Source organism: Chionomys nivalis, chromosome 1 (genome assembly GCF_950005125.1).
Source record: "Chionomys nivalis chromosome 1, mChiNiv1.1, whole genome shotgun sequence".
Lineage (NCBI taxonomy): Eukaryota > Metazoa > Chordata > Mammalia > Rodentia > Cricetidae > Chionomys > Chionomys nivalis.
Window position 1 is genome coordinate 83,455,100 of NC_080086.1, and position 18,239 is coordinate 83,473,338.

Below are 18,239 nucleotides of genomic sequence, written 5' to 3' on the forward strand. Positions count from 1 at the left end.
AATTATTAAAAGAGCCCCGTCAAGAACTTCGACACAAACTGCCACCAAACCTAACATTAAATCTCTGTGGATTCAAAATATAAAAGAATCTTTATGTGTACTCAAAAATATAGGGAAAAATTAAAAAAATTGTCTCACTTGGTACTCACTAGCTAGAAGCATTTAGTACCTGACAAAATCCTACTCAAATAAATTGACTTGGAGTTTACAGATTTTTATGTGTATGAAAATAAATTTCAACAAATAAGACATTACTAAATTTTAGAAAGAGCAATTATAACCCATGTGTTGTAAACTTTCACCCAATGCAAGCTACAATATTTTGCTTAAAAACAGCAAAATTAAAGCAGGAGTTCCAATTCCAGCTCTTATGAGATCTAATATCCTTGTCTGGATTGAATGGGCATTTACACTCTGGCATGCTCAAAGGCACTGACACAGACACACTCGCATAAAAAAAAAAAAAAAACTAGCAGATATTGCCTCTACAGACTTTTGACCATGGATAAGTGACTACCAGATAAGACATCATACCCAACCACACTTTGGACTAAAGTGACAGATAGTAGTATGACTTAATGGACATATAGAGGTAAACTTTTATTTTAAAGGAGCTTTTACATTCTGGCCTGGGATGATCAGGAACAGCAGTCAGTCAGGAAGGGTATAGCTAGCAAAACCTATTCACACTTCAGAAAGCTTGACAAGGTAGAGGAATGCTTGGTGGCAGTGCATGTGTCTAGAATACACAAATCCCTAGCATTTCAAATAAACCTTTAAAAACACCTGTCGACTGGTTTTGCCAATGCAGGTAATTACTAAGGCCATTCAATAAGATAATACTTGACTGTCTTGTTATTAGACACACTCTTCAAAGCTTACTAGTAGTCGGGTTTGTGGGTTCTTAGTTAATGTAGATACGACATTCAGATTGAATATTTACAAAGTAATCTCACTACAATCACAAAGGTTTGGGCTAGAATATATTTCCTAAACTTTTCCTTACTCTGGCGCTGTGGCTATAGCTCAGCATATTTGTCCAGCACCAATAACCAGCACTAAAGTAGTGGGGATAGGGAAGCAAAACGGCATGCATCATAGGTATACTATACCAGTTAGCTCACTGTTGGGTCGCCTGTCCATAGTTGTGCCTGCTTTATCTTACCTTCAAAGTCAACATCAGTAATGTTCTGGCAGCTTCTCATTTTTAATTTTTAATACCTGGTTTCTTCCACCTGCTAATACTCTGAAGATGTTTTTAAAAAACAACAAAAACCACTTACACTTCACTTGCAAACTAAGTATAACATTTTTTTCTATTTCATCAATCATCTTTAGTAATTATAAAAATAACAATCAGAAGGAATATGTAATAATCTCTCCTCAAACCCATATCCAAAATAAACCAAATATAGTTACAGCTCTGGAAATTACGTGCCTTGAACTGAATAAAATGAACTGTAGTACCTGCTGGTACATTTAAGATCTCTGAAAAACTCCAAATAGTATTCAACTAATAAACTATATCCTCCCTTCAATCCAAGCTGGAACTATCCTAATGCCATTTATATTTAAAAGTATTTAAGACAACTATTATATCCGCTCTTGAAATTACTAAATTATCCAACTTTGCCATTAAGACAGTTATTTCTCGCAAATATAGGACTCAGCAGGTTCAAATTAAAATCGCACATTATCTAAACATTCGAAATCTTAAAAGTAGAATCTTGACAGTGCAGAGATCAAGAAAAGGGAAGCCAAGAAACATACAAAGGGGCTCCCATGTGATTGCTTTTATATCTTTTAGAAAATGAGCATGAAAATAAATTGCTCTTCTTAATAAACAGAAAGTCTACGTTTGGTTCTTGACAAAAAGTGGACCTGAAAGGAAATTCACAGGTATCAGACAGAAACAGACCTACCTCAACCAATTCAACCTACTTTGAAAGCATGCAATAATCTTGTAAATGCCACTATATGTTTTTTGGTGATAATGACTCAGGAAGTAAAACCGTGTTTCTAAGAGGTGGTGTTTTATACATGTTGCTGGAAAATGGGATTTATAAAGATGTTACTATTAAAAAGTGAATTAAGATACTTGAAAGTTTAAACATACTGACTTAATGGTGCGTATGCTGCAGTCAAAGGACCAACAAGTCCACACGAACTAACCCTTACCTTACAAAGGTGTCTAAACATTTGAAGCCTTGGTACAGAACACGCGCAGCATAAGTATCAGCACAAGTCTATTTTTAAAAAATACCTTCTTTCCAAGCTGCCAGATTTGCTGGCAACCGTAAGTGCAATTAAATGAGTAACTAAATGACCTATACAATATCTTTTAGAGGTGTACATAAAAAAACAGTTATCTAACTAGGAAATATAAGATTGAAATATCCGTTATTTCTAAAATTACAACAGAGATTTGAAAAGAAAATACTAACAATTGATAAGTTTTAAAGCTTTGAATAAAATTCCTCCCCTGGTTAATTAATAAATGTGAATAAAAATATCCTTGAAAACTTGTTTTCTGATAATTCTATGTACGTACTTTTAACAAGCGATGATGCTTCTGTTCAAAGAATCCATTAATTACCTAATTTTCTAATGAAGGAAACGGAAACTGATACTTAACACTTTCTGTGAAGCATTTATCTATCCACCCAGGACAAAATCATAAACAAGACTTGTATTTTATGTATGGTGTTGCTGTTCCAACCTAAAAGTAAAGCTGGTTTTGAAATACAAGATAGTTTTCCATCTCAGCAAACTAACCAATGAGTGCCCTTTGGTTTTTATAAATCAATAAGAGACTGTTAATTACAGATAACCATCTTGATTTTGGGGTCTTTCATACACAAAGACCAAATGGTCAAACTCTTATTTTACACAAGTTTAACTATTAGATATTAACCAAACTAATTTACCCTATCCGCCTTGTTAGAGGGAACATAAACCCACCCACAGAACTATTTCAATGAACACAGACTGTGTCTCTAACAAGTAACTTACACAAGCTCCAAAAGCAGTGTTTAGTTTTACTTTTAAAATGGAGAAGCCATACGTTTTAAAAGTAAATATAAGTCAATCAGGTATAATTTTAACCTAATAAACCATGCATGAGCCAAGAGTTAATAAACCAATGTGTTTTGAGTTTCTTCAAGTACTGATAATTCTGTATAAAGATTTAGTATATATCAGCTATCATAAGATGTGAAAAACAAAATTTCAACTCCCAAATAAAAATATATAGTTAAAATACACAGTGGTTAGTATTCCACGCAGCATAAAATCTGGTAAATCAGAAGTTTACATGTCCCAGCTGACCATGTGTGAAAATGCAAAGCAGATATTAAAACCAGTATTTTGTCTAATATTTAAAACCAGCTTGTAATTGAGGGAACATCTAAATCCTTAATTAAAAAAACACAAATGAAGTGAAAGCTTTAAACTGGTACACACTGTTCACACCTATATTTCAAGTTTGGAAATGCATATTTGCAAGCAGCAATACAAAAGTATTCATGAAGAATGCATAATCTCTGAAAATTATGAAAACATCCCTGCTACCAATACATTTCTAAATACAAAACTGACTAACATATTTGTTACTTCTGTGTAGCTAGAGAAGTTCGTTTTCAAAACAGATAAAATTCAGTCTTTAGGTGTGAATGGTATGAATGACAGTCTTTTTTTTTTTTTAATTCTTAGTTGTTTGGGATCCTTAAGCATGCAAAAGCTTTGAACAGGAGGGTCCACAAAGGAACCAGTGTTGTATTATGGCATCCAGTTAGGCCAGAGCTGGGAATGCCTCTGGGTCATCTACATCAGGAGCAGAAGCACTTGACTGAGGAGAAAAACAAAAAACAAAAAATTAATCACAATTTTCAAATCTTAAAAAATAGCCTACTAGCCTATATTTGGACACTGAATTCTGAAAAGTCTTCAGGTTAAAACACATAAAAATAGATCGAAGCTTTTACTTTAAAAGTAAAATTATAAATCAGATTAAAACTATGCACACACCTGCAATGTTTCTCCAGTTTAATTATCTGACATGTGAGGGATCAGGTGCGGAGCTTATTATATATTACTGAGTCAAGTGTTCTACCACAGATTGATACATTTCCGCACACCCCCCCTTAGACAAGATTTTTGCCAATCTCAGCACTTGGACAGCAAAAGTCACTTGGCCTACAGTGAGTTCCAGGACAGCCAGAGCTGTCTCCCCCAACACCAAAAAAAAGAGAAAAAAAAATAAAAATGCATATACCATAAATTCAGTATTCTATGGTTCAATTTACAAAGTGGACATTATAGTTAATCCCTAATATTGTCAACAGGCAATTCTGAATTCCAATTCCTTGGGCATCACTCAAAACCCTCATGAAGAACTTGTCTGAGAGCCAGACATGGTATAAAGACCTACAGTCACACACAATCCTTTAGGAGAGTGAAGCCTGATGGCAAATTTGGGAACAGTCTGGTAGAGCACCCATTTAAGAGAGATAGACTGACAGAGATAGGCAGGCAGAGAAGAGAGGATAGAAATTACATGTCACTCTTACATCATGGCATAGACTAGTGTTTCAGGAAAAGTAGCAATCCAAAGAATTTTCTATACCTCAATTTACTCAGTAGTGAGAATAACCCCAAGCATAAAGAAATTATATCAGTATACAAAAAAACCTAACACAACAGCCGGACAAGCACAAATAAGAACTCAATAGTATGGTTAATTCACCTCATTGGCAGCACTACTATAATCATTAAGGTCCTTTAAAACAAAGAGAACTAAGGCCAAGTGTAGTGCATGTGTTTTTAATACCAGCACTCCACAGCAGATCAAAGAGTTCAAAGACAACCTTGGCTACTTAGTTCAGAGTTCCAGGCCTGCTGGAGCCACAGATTAAAACTGTAGCAAAATGTTGTTTCTTGAAAAATAAATCACTTCTTTCTTTGTTCTGTTTATCCCCCACACCCTTCAAACATATCCAGCCAGCAACCTCTTACAAGTTCTAAATTACATAAAACAGAAAAACACATCTTAAAATCACCTTATCAGTCCTGCTGCCACGGTTTGGACGTCCACCACGCCCACGTCCACCACGTCCTCCCCTGCCACCACGTCCTGGGCGGCCTAGGTCTCCAAAATTGATCTCCAGTTGAGACGTTATATCATTTGCTGGCTTCCGGAAATGATGATCCATAACCGAATCTTCAGCATGAGCCTAAAATGATAATTACTATTAAGTAATGGAAAAAAATTTCTAAATGTACTTTCTCTTTAAAAGACCAACTATCAATTCTGTACTTTGTGTGAATGAATATATCCACTTCTAGCTCTACAGGTAATAAATTCATCTGGGGGTCAAGTAGAGACTTTGAAATAAGAATTCATTTCCCTTATCACAAATTTCTCTCAACTGCAGGCAATAACCTCAGAACCACCCCACTATTTGTCACACAGATATGAAATAAATCAGTTAAGCCCATATTAAAATAAGTATTCACATCACAAAGGCACAATAAATTTATGAGCCCAAATATGTAACTTGATAAATAACATAGTCAAAGTTCCAATTTTTTCAGAAGCAATTATGTACTTTATAATTTTCATATCGTATCTTACCTTGCATGATACAGCAAGCCAATATTTGCAGAGGATACTAAAACTCAGAAGATGCCTGAAACCACAGTACCAAACCCACACTATGCTGTTTTTCTTTTTTTTTAAAACATATATTATTTATTTAACTTTATTTTATGTGCATTGGTATGAAGGTGTCAGATCCCCTGGAACTGGAATTACAGACAGTTGTGAGCTGCCATGTGGGTGCTGGGAATTGAACCTGGGTCCTCTGAAAGAAGCAGTCAGTGCTCTTAACCACTGAGCCATCTCTCCAGCCCCTATGCTGTTTTTCTATATGAGCTATTAGTTAACTAATGGTAAAGTAGCATTCACAAGGCAGATGCAGCTTTAATTTGGTTAATTCGTACACTGAAAGACAGTACAGGAAGGGCACTGCTAAGCTCTTACCACACTTTTAAGAACAGCATGCAATTTAAAATTATGAATTTCTACAGCTTTCTTTTTAATATTACAACTAGATTTCAATGGAAACAGCCAGAGCCTAGGTAAATCTTTTTTACATTAACATAGGCGATTTGTTATTTTAAATGGAAATTCCTACATTAATTTTTATTCTTCAATCAGGATTCCACCTATATTGATCTACTCATGACACTAGCAATTTTTTATCTGTAAGAAATGAAATAAAAAATTCATTCTAACTTTTAAAAAAATGGAAATACTTTTCTATTAATGGCATATATTGTCAATAGTTGTTAAACCAATAGATTTTTTTTTTTTTTTTTTTTTTTTGGTTTTTCGAGACAGGGTTTCTCTGTGGTTTTTGGAGCCTGTCCTGGAACTAGCTCTTGTAGACCAGGCTGGTCTCGAACTCAGAGATCCGCCTGCCTCTGCCTCCCAAGTGCTGGGATTAAAGGCGTGCGCCACCATTTTAAGTTTTAAATTGTTTTATCTCTTTATAAGAATATATATATTAAAGTTAATCTAGATCTGTGTCAGAAAAAAATCATTCAAATGAAACAAAATGTATTTTTAAGACCTGACATTCAAGACAATTTCCTCATTTATATTTTTTATGGAGTAAATATTAAAAACCATCCCTTCTCTAAACTTAGAAAACCAACTATTTAACCTCAATTTAATAGCGTCTCCCATATTGGTCCCAGCCATTTTTATGTCTAGTAATCTAAAAAGTATTAAGAAACTGAGTGCCAGAGGCTTAGCATGTTCCAAGTCCTGGGTTCAATCCCCAATGTCAAAAAGAAGTTAACAAGTCTTATTCAATCTTAGGCAGTCTTCCTAACATTTAATTGTACCTTAGAATGGCAGGATTTGATTTTCTGACACAGCCCAATTTATGACATGAATAAATACATATATCAGAAGGCCAGCAAAAGCTGGAAGAAATAATTTGGTTAAATTCATATTCACATTAGCCACCATCAGCATGACTTTCTCAAGTATTTGCATTAGTTCTCATGTTTCTTAGGTAAAAGAAACTCTAATCAGTCTTAAGACACCATTCCATAAAAAGGAAAATACTAATATTTTCTGAGTCCTGGTTATTTTTTTTTCTTTCTGAGCAAGTTACCTACACTAAAGTAAGTCTAAAGCTTTAAAGTTATCTGTATTAGCTGGGCAGTGGTGGTGCATATATTTGGGAGACAGAGGCAAGAGATATCTTTGAGTGTGAGATCAGTCTGGTCTATGGAGCAAGCTCCAGGACAGCTAGAGCTAACAGAAAAAAACCCTATCTTGGAAAAAAAAAAGTTATCTGCAAGAAAATGTAACAAAATTAGAATTCAAGTCACAATTCAAATGATTTTAACTTACCTCTTCACTTTTTGATTTATGCAGAACAAATCCCTTTTTCCATTGTCCATCAGCACCTTCATTTGGTTTTCTGATATTAAATTCTACTTTTGCTCGGTCTTTATTTTGAATAGCTTTCCATTCATCCAAAGTCATCTCTTTTGGACCCTCTTCCTTAACCTCTTCAACTTCATTCTCCCTGTGAAAAATACATTTAAATTTTATGTCTGATGACTGCTACTACTTTGTAGAAATATGGATAAGAGGTTAAGATGTTAAGACGGCTAAGAGCACAGGCTACTCTTCCAGACATATGCGGTTCAGTTCCCACACAGTAGCTCACAACCTTCTGTAACTTTCTGTAACTCCAGTTCCAGGAGATCCGGAGACCTCTTCTCCATAGGCAACAGACAAGCAAACAGTACACATATACACATACAGGTAGACAAAACACCTATACACATTTTTTAAAAACTAAATATATATTTCAAATTATAATAAGGAAATTGACCCTGACTGTTAGTACCCATTACAAAGACTATCAGAGAATAGCAGGTTTTTGTAATAACCCGGCAACACGCTTGTAGACCAAGCTGGCCTTGAACCCACATAGATCCCCGCCTGCCTCTGCCTCCTGAGTGTTGGGATTAAAGGTGTTCGTGTGCCATTACCACCCAGCTACAATTTGCTTTCTAAAATATCAATTACCATGAAGTTGCCTTATCAACCCACAAGACACATTTGTTAACTATACTGTACCCTCTCATATAAGCAAAGGTATGCTAAAGGTCAATACTGGTATTTTTCATGATCACTCGTTTATTTTTTTGAGACCACATCTTTCATTGAACCTGAAGCTCACCAACTGGCTAGGCTTGATGGCTCTAGAAAATCTTCCCATACCCACTGGGAGGATCAAGGTTGGCTTTTATGTGGGTGCTAAAGAATCTGAACTCAGTTCTAAAAGTTTTAACCAGCAGATAACTTCCTGACTGAACCAACTGCATAACTCTATTATTTTCATTTCATCTAAAAAGACCACTATCTGTTGCTTTTCTACTTTAGTAACTAGCACTCTAGCAAAGTATACAAGACTGATTTCTACAAATCTGAAACGTAACTCCAACTCTCAAACCAACTTCTAACACATGGACAGAGACTGAGGTTTCACTAGTAATGGAGCTGTCCACAAAACAAAGTGGTTTTAATATTTATATCAAAAGTTATTTCCCAAATCCTAACTATTTTAATTATCTGTTCCCCTTTCTACATAAAGCATAGACGTAGGAATCCATTATCTTATCCTAATTCCAAATGTCACTAAACAAATCATTTGCTATTTTGGGAACTCTGCTTCCTTCCAAAGATAGCAAGTGATTTAGTTTACCATCACTGCTAAAATATCTTTATGCAATTCTTTATATTTGGACAGTCTATCTTACATCTTCCTGAAACAAACTGACATTCAGTCTTGACAGGATATTGGATATCAAGTCTACCAAGTCACTTTTACAGATGACAGAACTAAAGCTCTGGAAAACTTCCCTAATGACTCGCCAGTTCTGACAGTCCATGACACATACCTATAAACACTACTTTTGCTTCTTAAACTTATCCTGGCCAAGTGGTGGTGGCACACGTCTTTGATCCCAGCACTTGGGAGACAGAGGTAGATGGATCTCAGTTGAGTTTGAGGCTAGCCTGGTCTTCAAGGCAAGTACCAGGACAGCCAGCACTAAGAAACATTGTCTTGAAAACAAAACAAGGTAACAAACAAACAAACAAAAAAAAATTTATCCTGAAAATAAAAGATTACATTCCATTTCCCCCTACTTTATAAGAATAAACTACTCTAAAGTGATGACCATCATCTTCATTAGAACAATGATCCCCAATTGCTCCTGGGTCCCAAGTAGAGGAATACTTTCTATAGCCTATGAGTGTATCACTTCCTTCTGAGCAACATTTAGTCTTGAGGATCGCCTTAAAAACAACTCAAATATGTTTAAAACAGAAAAAAGATATGCTTAGTTTTGTGAGTTACCATTAATCCACATTAAGTTTACCCTTCCTAAGTAAAACACACACCCAAATTCTTAATTCAAACAAGCATCTAATCCCATTTACTTTTATATATTCCAATGATTGTTTTCCTTATTCCAACAAGCCCACAAAATACAATGCTTCCTCTCACCATTAACAGTTGTTCACAAAAAAAGCACTTCACATTTCATTTTTTTGGGGGGGGGGTAGCCTCAGAGGTCCCAATTCAACAGCTAAAAAACTTGCACAGGGAGTGTGGTAGCACGTACCTTTGATCCCAACACTAAAGACAATTAAGCAGATCTCCTTGTGAACTAAAGCCATCCTGGACTACATAGTGAGTTCCTGGCCAGCACTACAATAGTGAGACCCTATCTCAAAACCCAACAGGACTGGAGAAATGATTCAGCAGTTAAGAGCACTCTTCCCAAAGACCCACATTCAAACTTCAGCACCTACATACAAGTCTATCACTCACAACTCCAGATCCGATAACTTTCTCTGGCCTCCATAAGTACCACATAAATACGGATAAACATCCATACACATAAAATTAAAAATAAGAGTTTAAATGGGGGGAATACTTGAGGGAATTGGTCCAGCCAAAGAACCCCTAAGAGAACAAAAGCAAAATCTGACTAATGGGATTAAAAATAAAAGACATACCTGTAACCCACTCATCAAGTGACTAACAGAGAGTGTATATAACAAATGCAAACAGCCCAACAACAAAAAAACATAATATACATTTTTAAAAAATGGGTAAATAAGGGTTGGTCAGCAGTTAGGAGGCAGAGGCAGGCTGTGTTCAAGACCAGCCTGCTCTACAAAGTGAGTTCTAGATCAGCTAGGGCTGTTACACAAAGTAAATGGAGAGAATAAAAAAAAGGAAACAGTTCAACATCAGTAATTATCAGTGCTAAAACTGAATGAAAACCAAAGGGCTTAGGGTGCAATTCAAATGGTAGTGCATACCATATGTATGAGGTACTGACGGAAGAGTCCTAGCAATGCAAACTGAACATGACTGAACACAAATGTAATCCCATTTCTTGGGAAGAAGCTTACAAAAGCAAAGCAATCCTCATCATATGGTTAAAGGGCAGTTAGAGCTACATAAGACCCTGACTAAAAACACCATCAAAATCACAATGAGATAATCTTACCCTAATCACAAATGGCTATTAACAAGAAGAAATGCTGGTGAGGATGCAGAGAAAATACCCAGAAGTATACATCAATACAACCACAATGGAAATCAGATATTCACAAAATAAAAACCCACAAACATCCAACAATTTTGCCATTTGGCATATATTGTGCTAAGCTTAACTTTTCCAAGGTAGACATGAATAAACATTTATTCACTTCAGATCAAGTACACATAGTTAAGAAAATTATTCCACCTGCTTGATGGACCAATGCGTTTCATTATTTGCAGGAACATGAGTGTGTTGGTTTTTTACAGGAACACGGAAAACCTATGAGCAATAACACCAACAGAAGTGCTTCCCCATCCCTTAGCAATCAGTAATGGCTTACACATACTCAGAGAAAGTATAGGTCCTCAGACCACCTGGCAAGCCCCATAAGTTAGTTAAAGAAAAGCTGCCATGATTTCAAGACAGCAATGCTCGTCATATCCAAATAGATTGGGTTCCACAACATACCCCCCCAAAAATAAATAAATAAAATCACTATGCCAAAAGTACATCCACACCCTGTTGTTTACTGTAGCATGAGTTAATAGTCCAGCAGTTCCAGGGACTCCAACACCCTCTTCTGGCTTCTGTAGATACTGCACAAATGCAGTGCACTTAACACACATACAAGCAAATGGCTCACACACATGAAGTGTTTTTTTAAAAGAACGTTACCATTCTATTGCTTTTCAGTTTGAACCTACTTTTTACAAAGTTGTTTTTCAACTTCTGTCTTGCTTTAGTATTTATAACTGAAAATGCTGAGATTATTTGAACTATGACTAAACACTACAAATACCTCTTATACCAACAATTTGGTTCTTTTTTTTTTGAGACAGGGTTTCTCTGTGTGGCTTTGGCTATCCTAAAGTTGAGTTTGTAGACCAGGCTGGCCTTGAACTCAGAAATCAGAATTAAAAGGGAATGCACCACCACACAGCTTGGTTCAGTTTTTCCACACACCCTACCTATTCAGAATCTCAGAATAGTACATCTATCACCAGAATTACCCTTCCTGAAGTTCAAAGGCAAAGTACTTTGTTCCTTTTCCTTCATCCCTGGGTAACAACAGGTTATATTTGTGACTAGGGCTTAAACATTTTACTTAAAATACATATATTCCTTAACCTTGCTAAGGTATATAAAAATGGTAAAACTACCAAACCAACACCAAGTCAGGCATGATAGTACACGCCTGTATTCCCAGGACTTAGAAGGTGAGACAAGAGAATACTGAGTTCTAGGCCATTCTAAACTACACTCTAAGACAATGTCTCAAAGCAAGAAAGTCTCATGTCTGTGCTACCAAATAACTGCCAATAAATCAGTTACTTTATTGGTAAAAAGGCAGACAAGTTTCCATGTTGGCTGGAGCATTACATCCTCACACAAAACCACTTACTTATTTTCAGTGTCTGCCACTGGGTGCTCTTCACCTTCAGGTGTTTCCTCAGTCACATTTGATTGCTCCAAATCACTGCAATTATAAGATATTTGTTTCTGAATGTATTTGGGAGACTCTCTAAGGAAAGAAAGAAAAAGAAAGGCATCTAGGTCCATTTACATGTAGCCAAAAGTCCTTCATAGCAAAGTAAAACTCTTATCCTTTATGTATTTCTACTAATTTTATTTTCAATCCATTCTACTCTCCAGTAGTTTTCTACTAATTTTATTTTCAATCCATTTTACTCTCCAGTAGACCTCTAAGAAAACAAATTATTAAAGTTCACACATTCTTAAAAGGCTTTGTCAGACACAAAAATGGACACCTGTAATTACCTACGCAACAAGTTCAGGGCTAGCCTGGACTATATAAGACCTATCTCAAAAAAAATCCAAAAACAAAAAAGGTGAAAGGCTTATCAAATTTTGTAAGGAGAAAACTACAATAGCTGGAGTTCAAACTATTAAAGTCATAATATCACAATACCCTCAACATTTTCATCACAGGGCTTCAGAAAAAGCTACATATATCCATGAAAAAAATAAAGTTATTAATATGCTTAATTATTTTTATTTAAATATAAACATCCCATAAGACATTATAAGGTTATAGCTTTGAGATAGATAGAACTTCAATGATCTCAGGAACAAAGCTTAAATATTAATAAGCCTCTAGTTAAGTTTTGATTTATTATTTAATTTAACTAATAAATTAAAATAAGAGTTAGAATTTTGGTTTATTATTTAATTTAAATATAATTATTTAACTTAAAAAATCAGAATACCAACGTTAATTCATCTTTGACAGTTCCCCAGTTGTGAGATCCGCTACCTCCACGCTTGTCCTCATGCTTCAGGCCACTGTAATGCGAAAAAGAACTAACAAAACTGAGTTAACATTATACTCTTTAGTTCTAGAAATTCAAATTTTGTTTTTATTAAATAAGCACATTTAAATCTAAAACATACAACAATCAGTAAAACTTACGATCTATCACTTCCACTATGCCTATCAAATTCACGTTTGCCACGAGAATCAAATCCATCGCCTCGGCCCATTCCACGTCCACGGCCTCCTCGACCCCTTCCAAGACCACCTCGGCCTCGAATAGGCCTTTCAATAATCGGTCTACAAAACAAATTTAAAAATTTTATCTCTGATGTTTCCAAAAACAGAAAAAATCCACTCCAATACTCAAAAGTATAGAATATGCTTACTGGTTCATAACCCAACAACTAAATGCATGGTGTAGAAAAATTCAAAGTTTATTTCTAGTCATATTAAGGAAGAATTACAAACTTGCTATTTTTAAAGCATTAATGCTAGTACACACTTTTTGGCTTACTGACTCACTGCATCAGTCATACTTGTATTTACCAATAATCTTATCTAGCCTGAATGGTGAGTGACAGACAATAGCACTGTCCTTTTAAACTCAGCATCTAAACAGAGGACGGAAAATAAATTGGCCACTGATTCAATTAAAATATTTACTATTAAGAGCTCTAACTTAGAACACGTTATCCATAAATGTAAATACAAAAACACATATTCTTATTTCTCTGAAATATACCTAAGCAAACACCCCAACTACTACCTGGCAATTATGCCCAATTTACAGCTTTACATTAAGATCTAACTATAAGGTGACAAAGCAAGAAAAACTTGTTTAAGGCTTACCTATCAACTGAAAATTCACCTCCTTCACCCCTTTCTTCAAGGGGCTTTTCAAATCTTCTTTCCCGAGGTGGTCGCCTTTCTGGTCTCCTATCAATTATTTTCCCTTCACCCTGAAGTTGTTGATCAGGTCTTCTTCCAACTCGCCTTATTCCTTATGACAAATAACCAGCATAAGCAAATCATTTTTACAATACAAAAGTTTAGCCTAGACTATTAAGGCTGATGAGCATCAGCCACATATAACAAACTGTTTCAGGACATTCTCATTCAACACTACACATCTCAAACTTTATGTACATGCCATAACTGACTTGGAAATCACTGGGCACCATCACACCTTACTTTCCAAAAAGTCAAAGTCTCCCATGACAAAATTTTATTTTATTTTATTTTATTTTTTAGTTTTTCGAGACAAGGTTTCTCTGTAGCTTTGGAGCCTGTCCTGGCACTAGCTCTTGTAGACCAGGCTGGCCTCGAACTCACAGAGATCCACCTGCCTCTGCCTCCCGAGTGCTGGGATTAAAGGCGTGCGCCACCACCGCCCGGCCCATGACAAAATTTTAAACTTACAAATATTTCAGTCAAATTTTAAACTTACAAATATGTTTGGCTTTAGAGAATTCAAAGCTAATACCAGTATTCATTCATAAATAACCAAGCACTAAATATGCCCCCCAGAAAACAGGGAAATTCACTCTATTATTTTTCTATATAATCTGAAGGGGGGCAATAAAGAACTCTTGAGTCAGAAAAAAACTCTAAAATAGCTAGAAAAGACTGGGACAAGGCAGGTTTGCAAGTTCAAGGCCAATCTGAATCACAGGGCCAAGCCCCAACTCCACCCCAAACAAGCAAATAGAGCTATTTAGCCTGAAAAACTACCGCTTTCCTCATTAATAGTCAAAGTCCAAGTATGTATATACAAATCTCTATACATATTTCCAAGTCTAACATTAACACTATTACGTAACCATTAGGAAATACTTCATAATTAGTATGGACAGAAAGCCTTTTTCTAGGTCTGCTCTTTCAAGTATCTGTTTTCAAAGCATCTTCACAAATCACACAAAGGTCCTCATTTAGCAATTTGAAGGGTGCGACTGTCCAGAATGTTAGTAACATGCAAAGCCCTGAGTTCAGTCACAGTACCCACCTGCAAAAAAAGAAAATGAACTTATGGCACTAAGTGACATTTAGGAAGGCATAACTAATTTTTCTGCCTCCATTTTTTCTGATAACGTAGACTAACAAAAAGAACCAATATGAATTGAATTATTGATAGTCTTAAGAACAAGTTGATGGTTAAATATATGTCTACCATTTCAGGTATGCTCAAACCATAATTACCAAACCATAGGTTTTGACAATCTAAAAACAGCACAAAAATTGTTTTTGTAAAATATTAAATTATGTGACTTAAAGAAAATGGAACACCATCAGGATATACCAATTTGTTCATATATCTAACTAGTCGTGCAGTTAATATTTAAAGCTCTGTAAATTCTTATGACAAGCCCTAAATGTGGACCTTATACCAAGACATTTACATAAATTTCATCAGAGGTACAGTGTGTTAGGGTGGAGCTATGGAACTCAGTCCTTGTAATGATAACCAAGCTAAACACACCCAAGGAACAATGGCTTGGTTCCCCACCCAATATTCAATGAGGCCTCATAATCAGAAAAACTTATTAAACTCATCATGGAAGTGATGCTCATTGAGAGCTACTTTAGCCTAGTGTGCAAAATGCTGGATTCTATGTCACCACAAAAAGTAAATTCATCTAATGACATTTTTAAGGCATGCAAGCTTCTTTTGATGTACTTACCCTATCTATACCTTAAGTGTTAACTGTGGTACAATCCAGTTTTTTTTTTTAAATCCAAAAACCTGATCTACACTTAACTCTAAAGTTCTTCAGACAGACAAAAACTAAAAAATTTATATAAGGAAACCATAACATTCCAACATTGTTATTGAGACCCGGGACAAACCATGGATTAACAATTCTTTCTTTCTTAGAAGTACCAACTACCATCCAATACACAGAACTGACATTCTAACTCGAAGTTTCCCCTTATATGTAACTTTGTTTCAAGTAACTCTAGCTTTAGAGTGATCTAAGAGTTGAGGACCGAGGAAGCACAGCTTTTCCCCCAGCCTGGGCAAGGTCTTGAGTTCTACCTCCAAAATCACCCCCCCCCCCAAAAAAAACCCTTCTGAAATACTAAGGAAAAATGTCGATCAGTAAGGTGGAAGTTTTCCGAAGGACTTAAGTAAATGACAAACTATCCTGGCAATAAATACAAATTCCCTAAACGTATGACTTACGATCTTAGTTTCCAGGTAAGATCACAGGTTGGATTCGTGGTGAAAACTGAGTAATTTAAATTAAGATTAATGCGCTGAACATTTTAATGAGTGAGCACATCAACCTGTTGTGTTTCAAAAAGGTAAACAGTTTAAAATACACCAGCCGTGTTCCTTAACACAAGAATTAAATACCTTAAATTGTGTGATGTCGAGAAGCTTAACCGGCTGAGTACTTTCCCCACGTGATGTTCTTCTAACACTCCAGCTATGCTGCCTTTCCAAATCTATCATTTTTAAGCACAAGAAATCTTCCTTTGATTCAATCAACTAGTAGGATGTTTACTCCACGCATTACAAAAAGACCCCTGCCCAAAAAGATACCTTAATTCAAAACCTAAACAATCCCCTTCATGAGCACGTGGCAGTAAGGGGCAACGTTGCCACATAATGGCAACTTCAAAGATTCACAGCTTAAATTGTATACCTACCTGCTACTGATCCTGTACTTTTTCTTGACTCTTAATTGCTTTGCCTTTTCACCCACAATGAGCCAGTATTGGGGAAGAATGCAAAACCACTACAAAACTTTCAGCGCCCTGCAAGAGTCTATTAACCACCAACGAAGACCTGACCACGCTTCACGCACGTGCGGAGGAAAAGCTGCAGACTCCAGAGCTCTGCTGCCGGGACGTGACAGGCTGGGCACTCGGAAAAGCCCTAGGACCAGGGGGCTCAAGGGAGTTGGAAGGGATCGCTACACGAGAACGGTTCTGCTGGTGACCGGTCTTCCTTCAAAACTCCCTCTAAAACGCGTGGGGCCAAACTCCTCTCCTTTCCACCAGTTCCATTCACGCCAGCAAGTCACACTAAGTTTGGCACGCGAGCGCCAGGGTGCAACCAAAAGCACACATGCGACCCAATCACTCCACTCGAACACTGCCCCAAACTGAGAGACGCAGCCCGAGTAGACACTCCGAGCCCCGACCCGTCCACGAGGGTCCGCGCCATTGTGGGACAAGATGGCTGGGCAGGAGCCCAGAGCGGGCAGCGGCACCCAGGGGCACGCCGAGCAGGAAACGTGCCCGGCAGAGGCAGGCGGCGAGCGCCCGGGCAGAATCGGCGGGAACGCCCGGGCCGCCCTCCCGGAGCACGCTCAGTCGGCCCGAGGCGGGAAGACTCTCGCCGCGGCCGCGGGCGGCGTGGGCTCCGCGGTCCCCTCCAGTGCACACGCCGCGGCGGCGCACGCCCCCGTCCCGCCCGCCAGCCCGGCGCTCCCCCACCGGGTGCCTCGCCCGGCTTTACCTTCTTTCTTAAGCGCCACCGGCGGCTGCGTCTCCTCCTTTTTGTCGGCCACGCCGACGATGGCGGGCAGCGGGTTCTTGCGGTCTTTCTGGGACTCTTTCCGCAACTGTTTGCCCGCCGCGTTAGAGTTGGTCTGGGCCGCGGCCTGAGCCGCGCTCTTGGCCCCGGGGCCCCCAACGCCGCCCCCGCCGGCTTCTTTTTTCTTGTTCTCTGCTGCCTTCAGTACCTCGAAAGGGTCCGATTCGTCGTCAAATAGCTGGTCGAATCGGTTGGTGACCACGCAGCCGAAGCCTTCCTGTAGGTGCCCAGGCATGATGGTGGCTCGGCGGCGCGTTCCTCCACGGATTGCAGCGGACCGCGCCGAGCCAAAAGCGCCTGCTTCAGCTCTTCCCACAAGATGGCCGGGCCGAGAGAGGGGGGCCGCCTTCTCTTCCGGCGACAGGCACACATCCGGGAGCGGCCTGCGCCGCACAGCACCATGGGGCACGTAGGCCACAGCCTAGCATCCTGAGGCTACTATCCACTGCTGGACCACGACTCCCAGCGTGCACCGCGCAGCAACTCTTCGCGCGCGCCTGAGAGGCGGGATCTCAGGGAGAGAGTGAAGCGTGCTCGCTGAAGGTGGAGGAGTGTGTGCTGGGCGGAGTTCTGCCACCTGCTCTTGTCACCCTAAAACTCTCGGTCTTTAGCGACCCCTGAGAACAGGGAAACGTGAGGGCGCCTTCTGCCCACGAAAGTGTTCTCTGTCTTTGGTTTCACCCACTCCGTCTCCGGCCGAGGACTTTCTCCACCTTTCTGAGAGGGTCAAGGTGACTCCCAGACCTAGTAACTGGAGCCTCAAAAACTTCC

General features: G+C 38.2%; 1 protein-coding gene across 4 annotated transcripts; it reads right to left on the reverse strand.

The window, feature by feature from the left end:
* Positions 1 to 1,188: 1,188 nt before the first annotated feature.
* Positions 1,189 to 17,819, reverse strand: Serbp1 (SERPINE1 mRNA binding protein 1). 4 transcript variants are annotated; one of them, XM_057781119.1, is made up of 8 exons: positions 17,391 to 17,819; positions 13,775 to 13,925; positions 13,082 to 13,222; positions 12,883 to 12,954; positions 12,053 to 12,127; positions 7,427 to 7,604; positions 5,058 to 5,231; positions 1,189 to 3,847 (listed from the first exon to the last, which is right to left on the reverse strand). In XM_057781119.1, exons 1-8 carry the CDS (start codon positions 17,701 to 17,703, stop codon positions 3,791 to 3,793), a joined length of 1,161 nt encoding a protein of 386 aa, XP_057637102.1. In that variant the 5' UTR covers positions 17,704 to 17,819; the 3' UTR covers positions 1,189 to 3,790. The 4 variants fall into 4 exon arrangements, with proteins under 4 accessions (XP_057637102.1, XP_057637087.1, XP_057637094.1 ...); XM_057781104.1 differs by having other exon boundaries at positions 12,053 to 12,172; XM_057781111.1 differs by having other exon boundaries at positions 12,883 to 12,972.
* Positions 17,820 to 18,239: the final 420 nt, after the last annotated feature.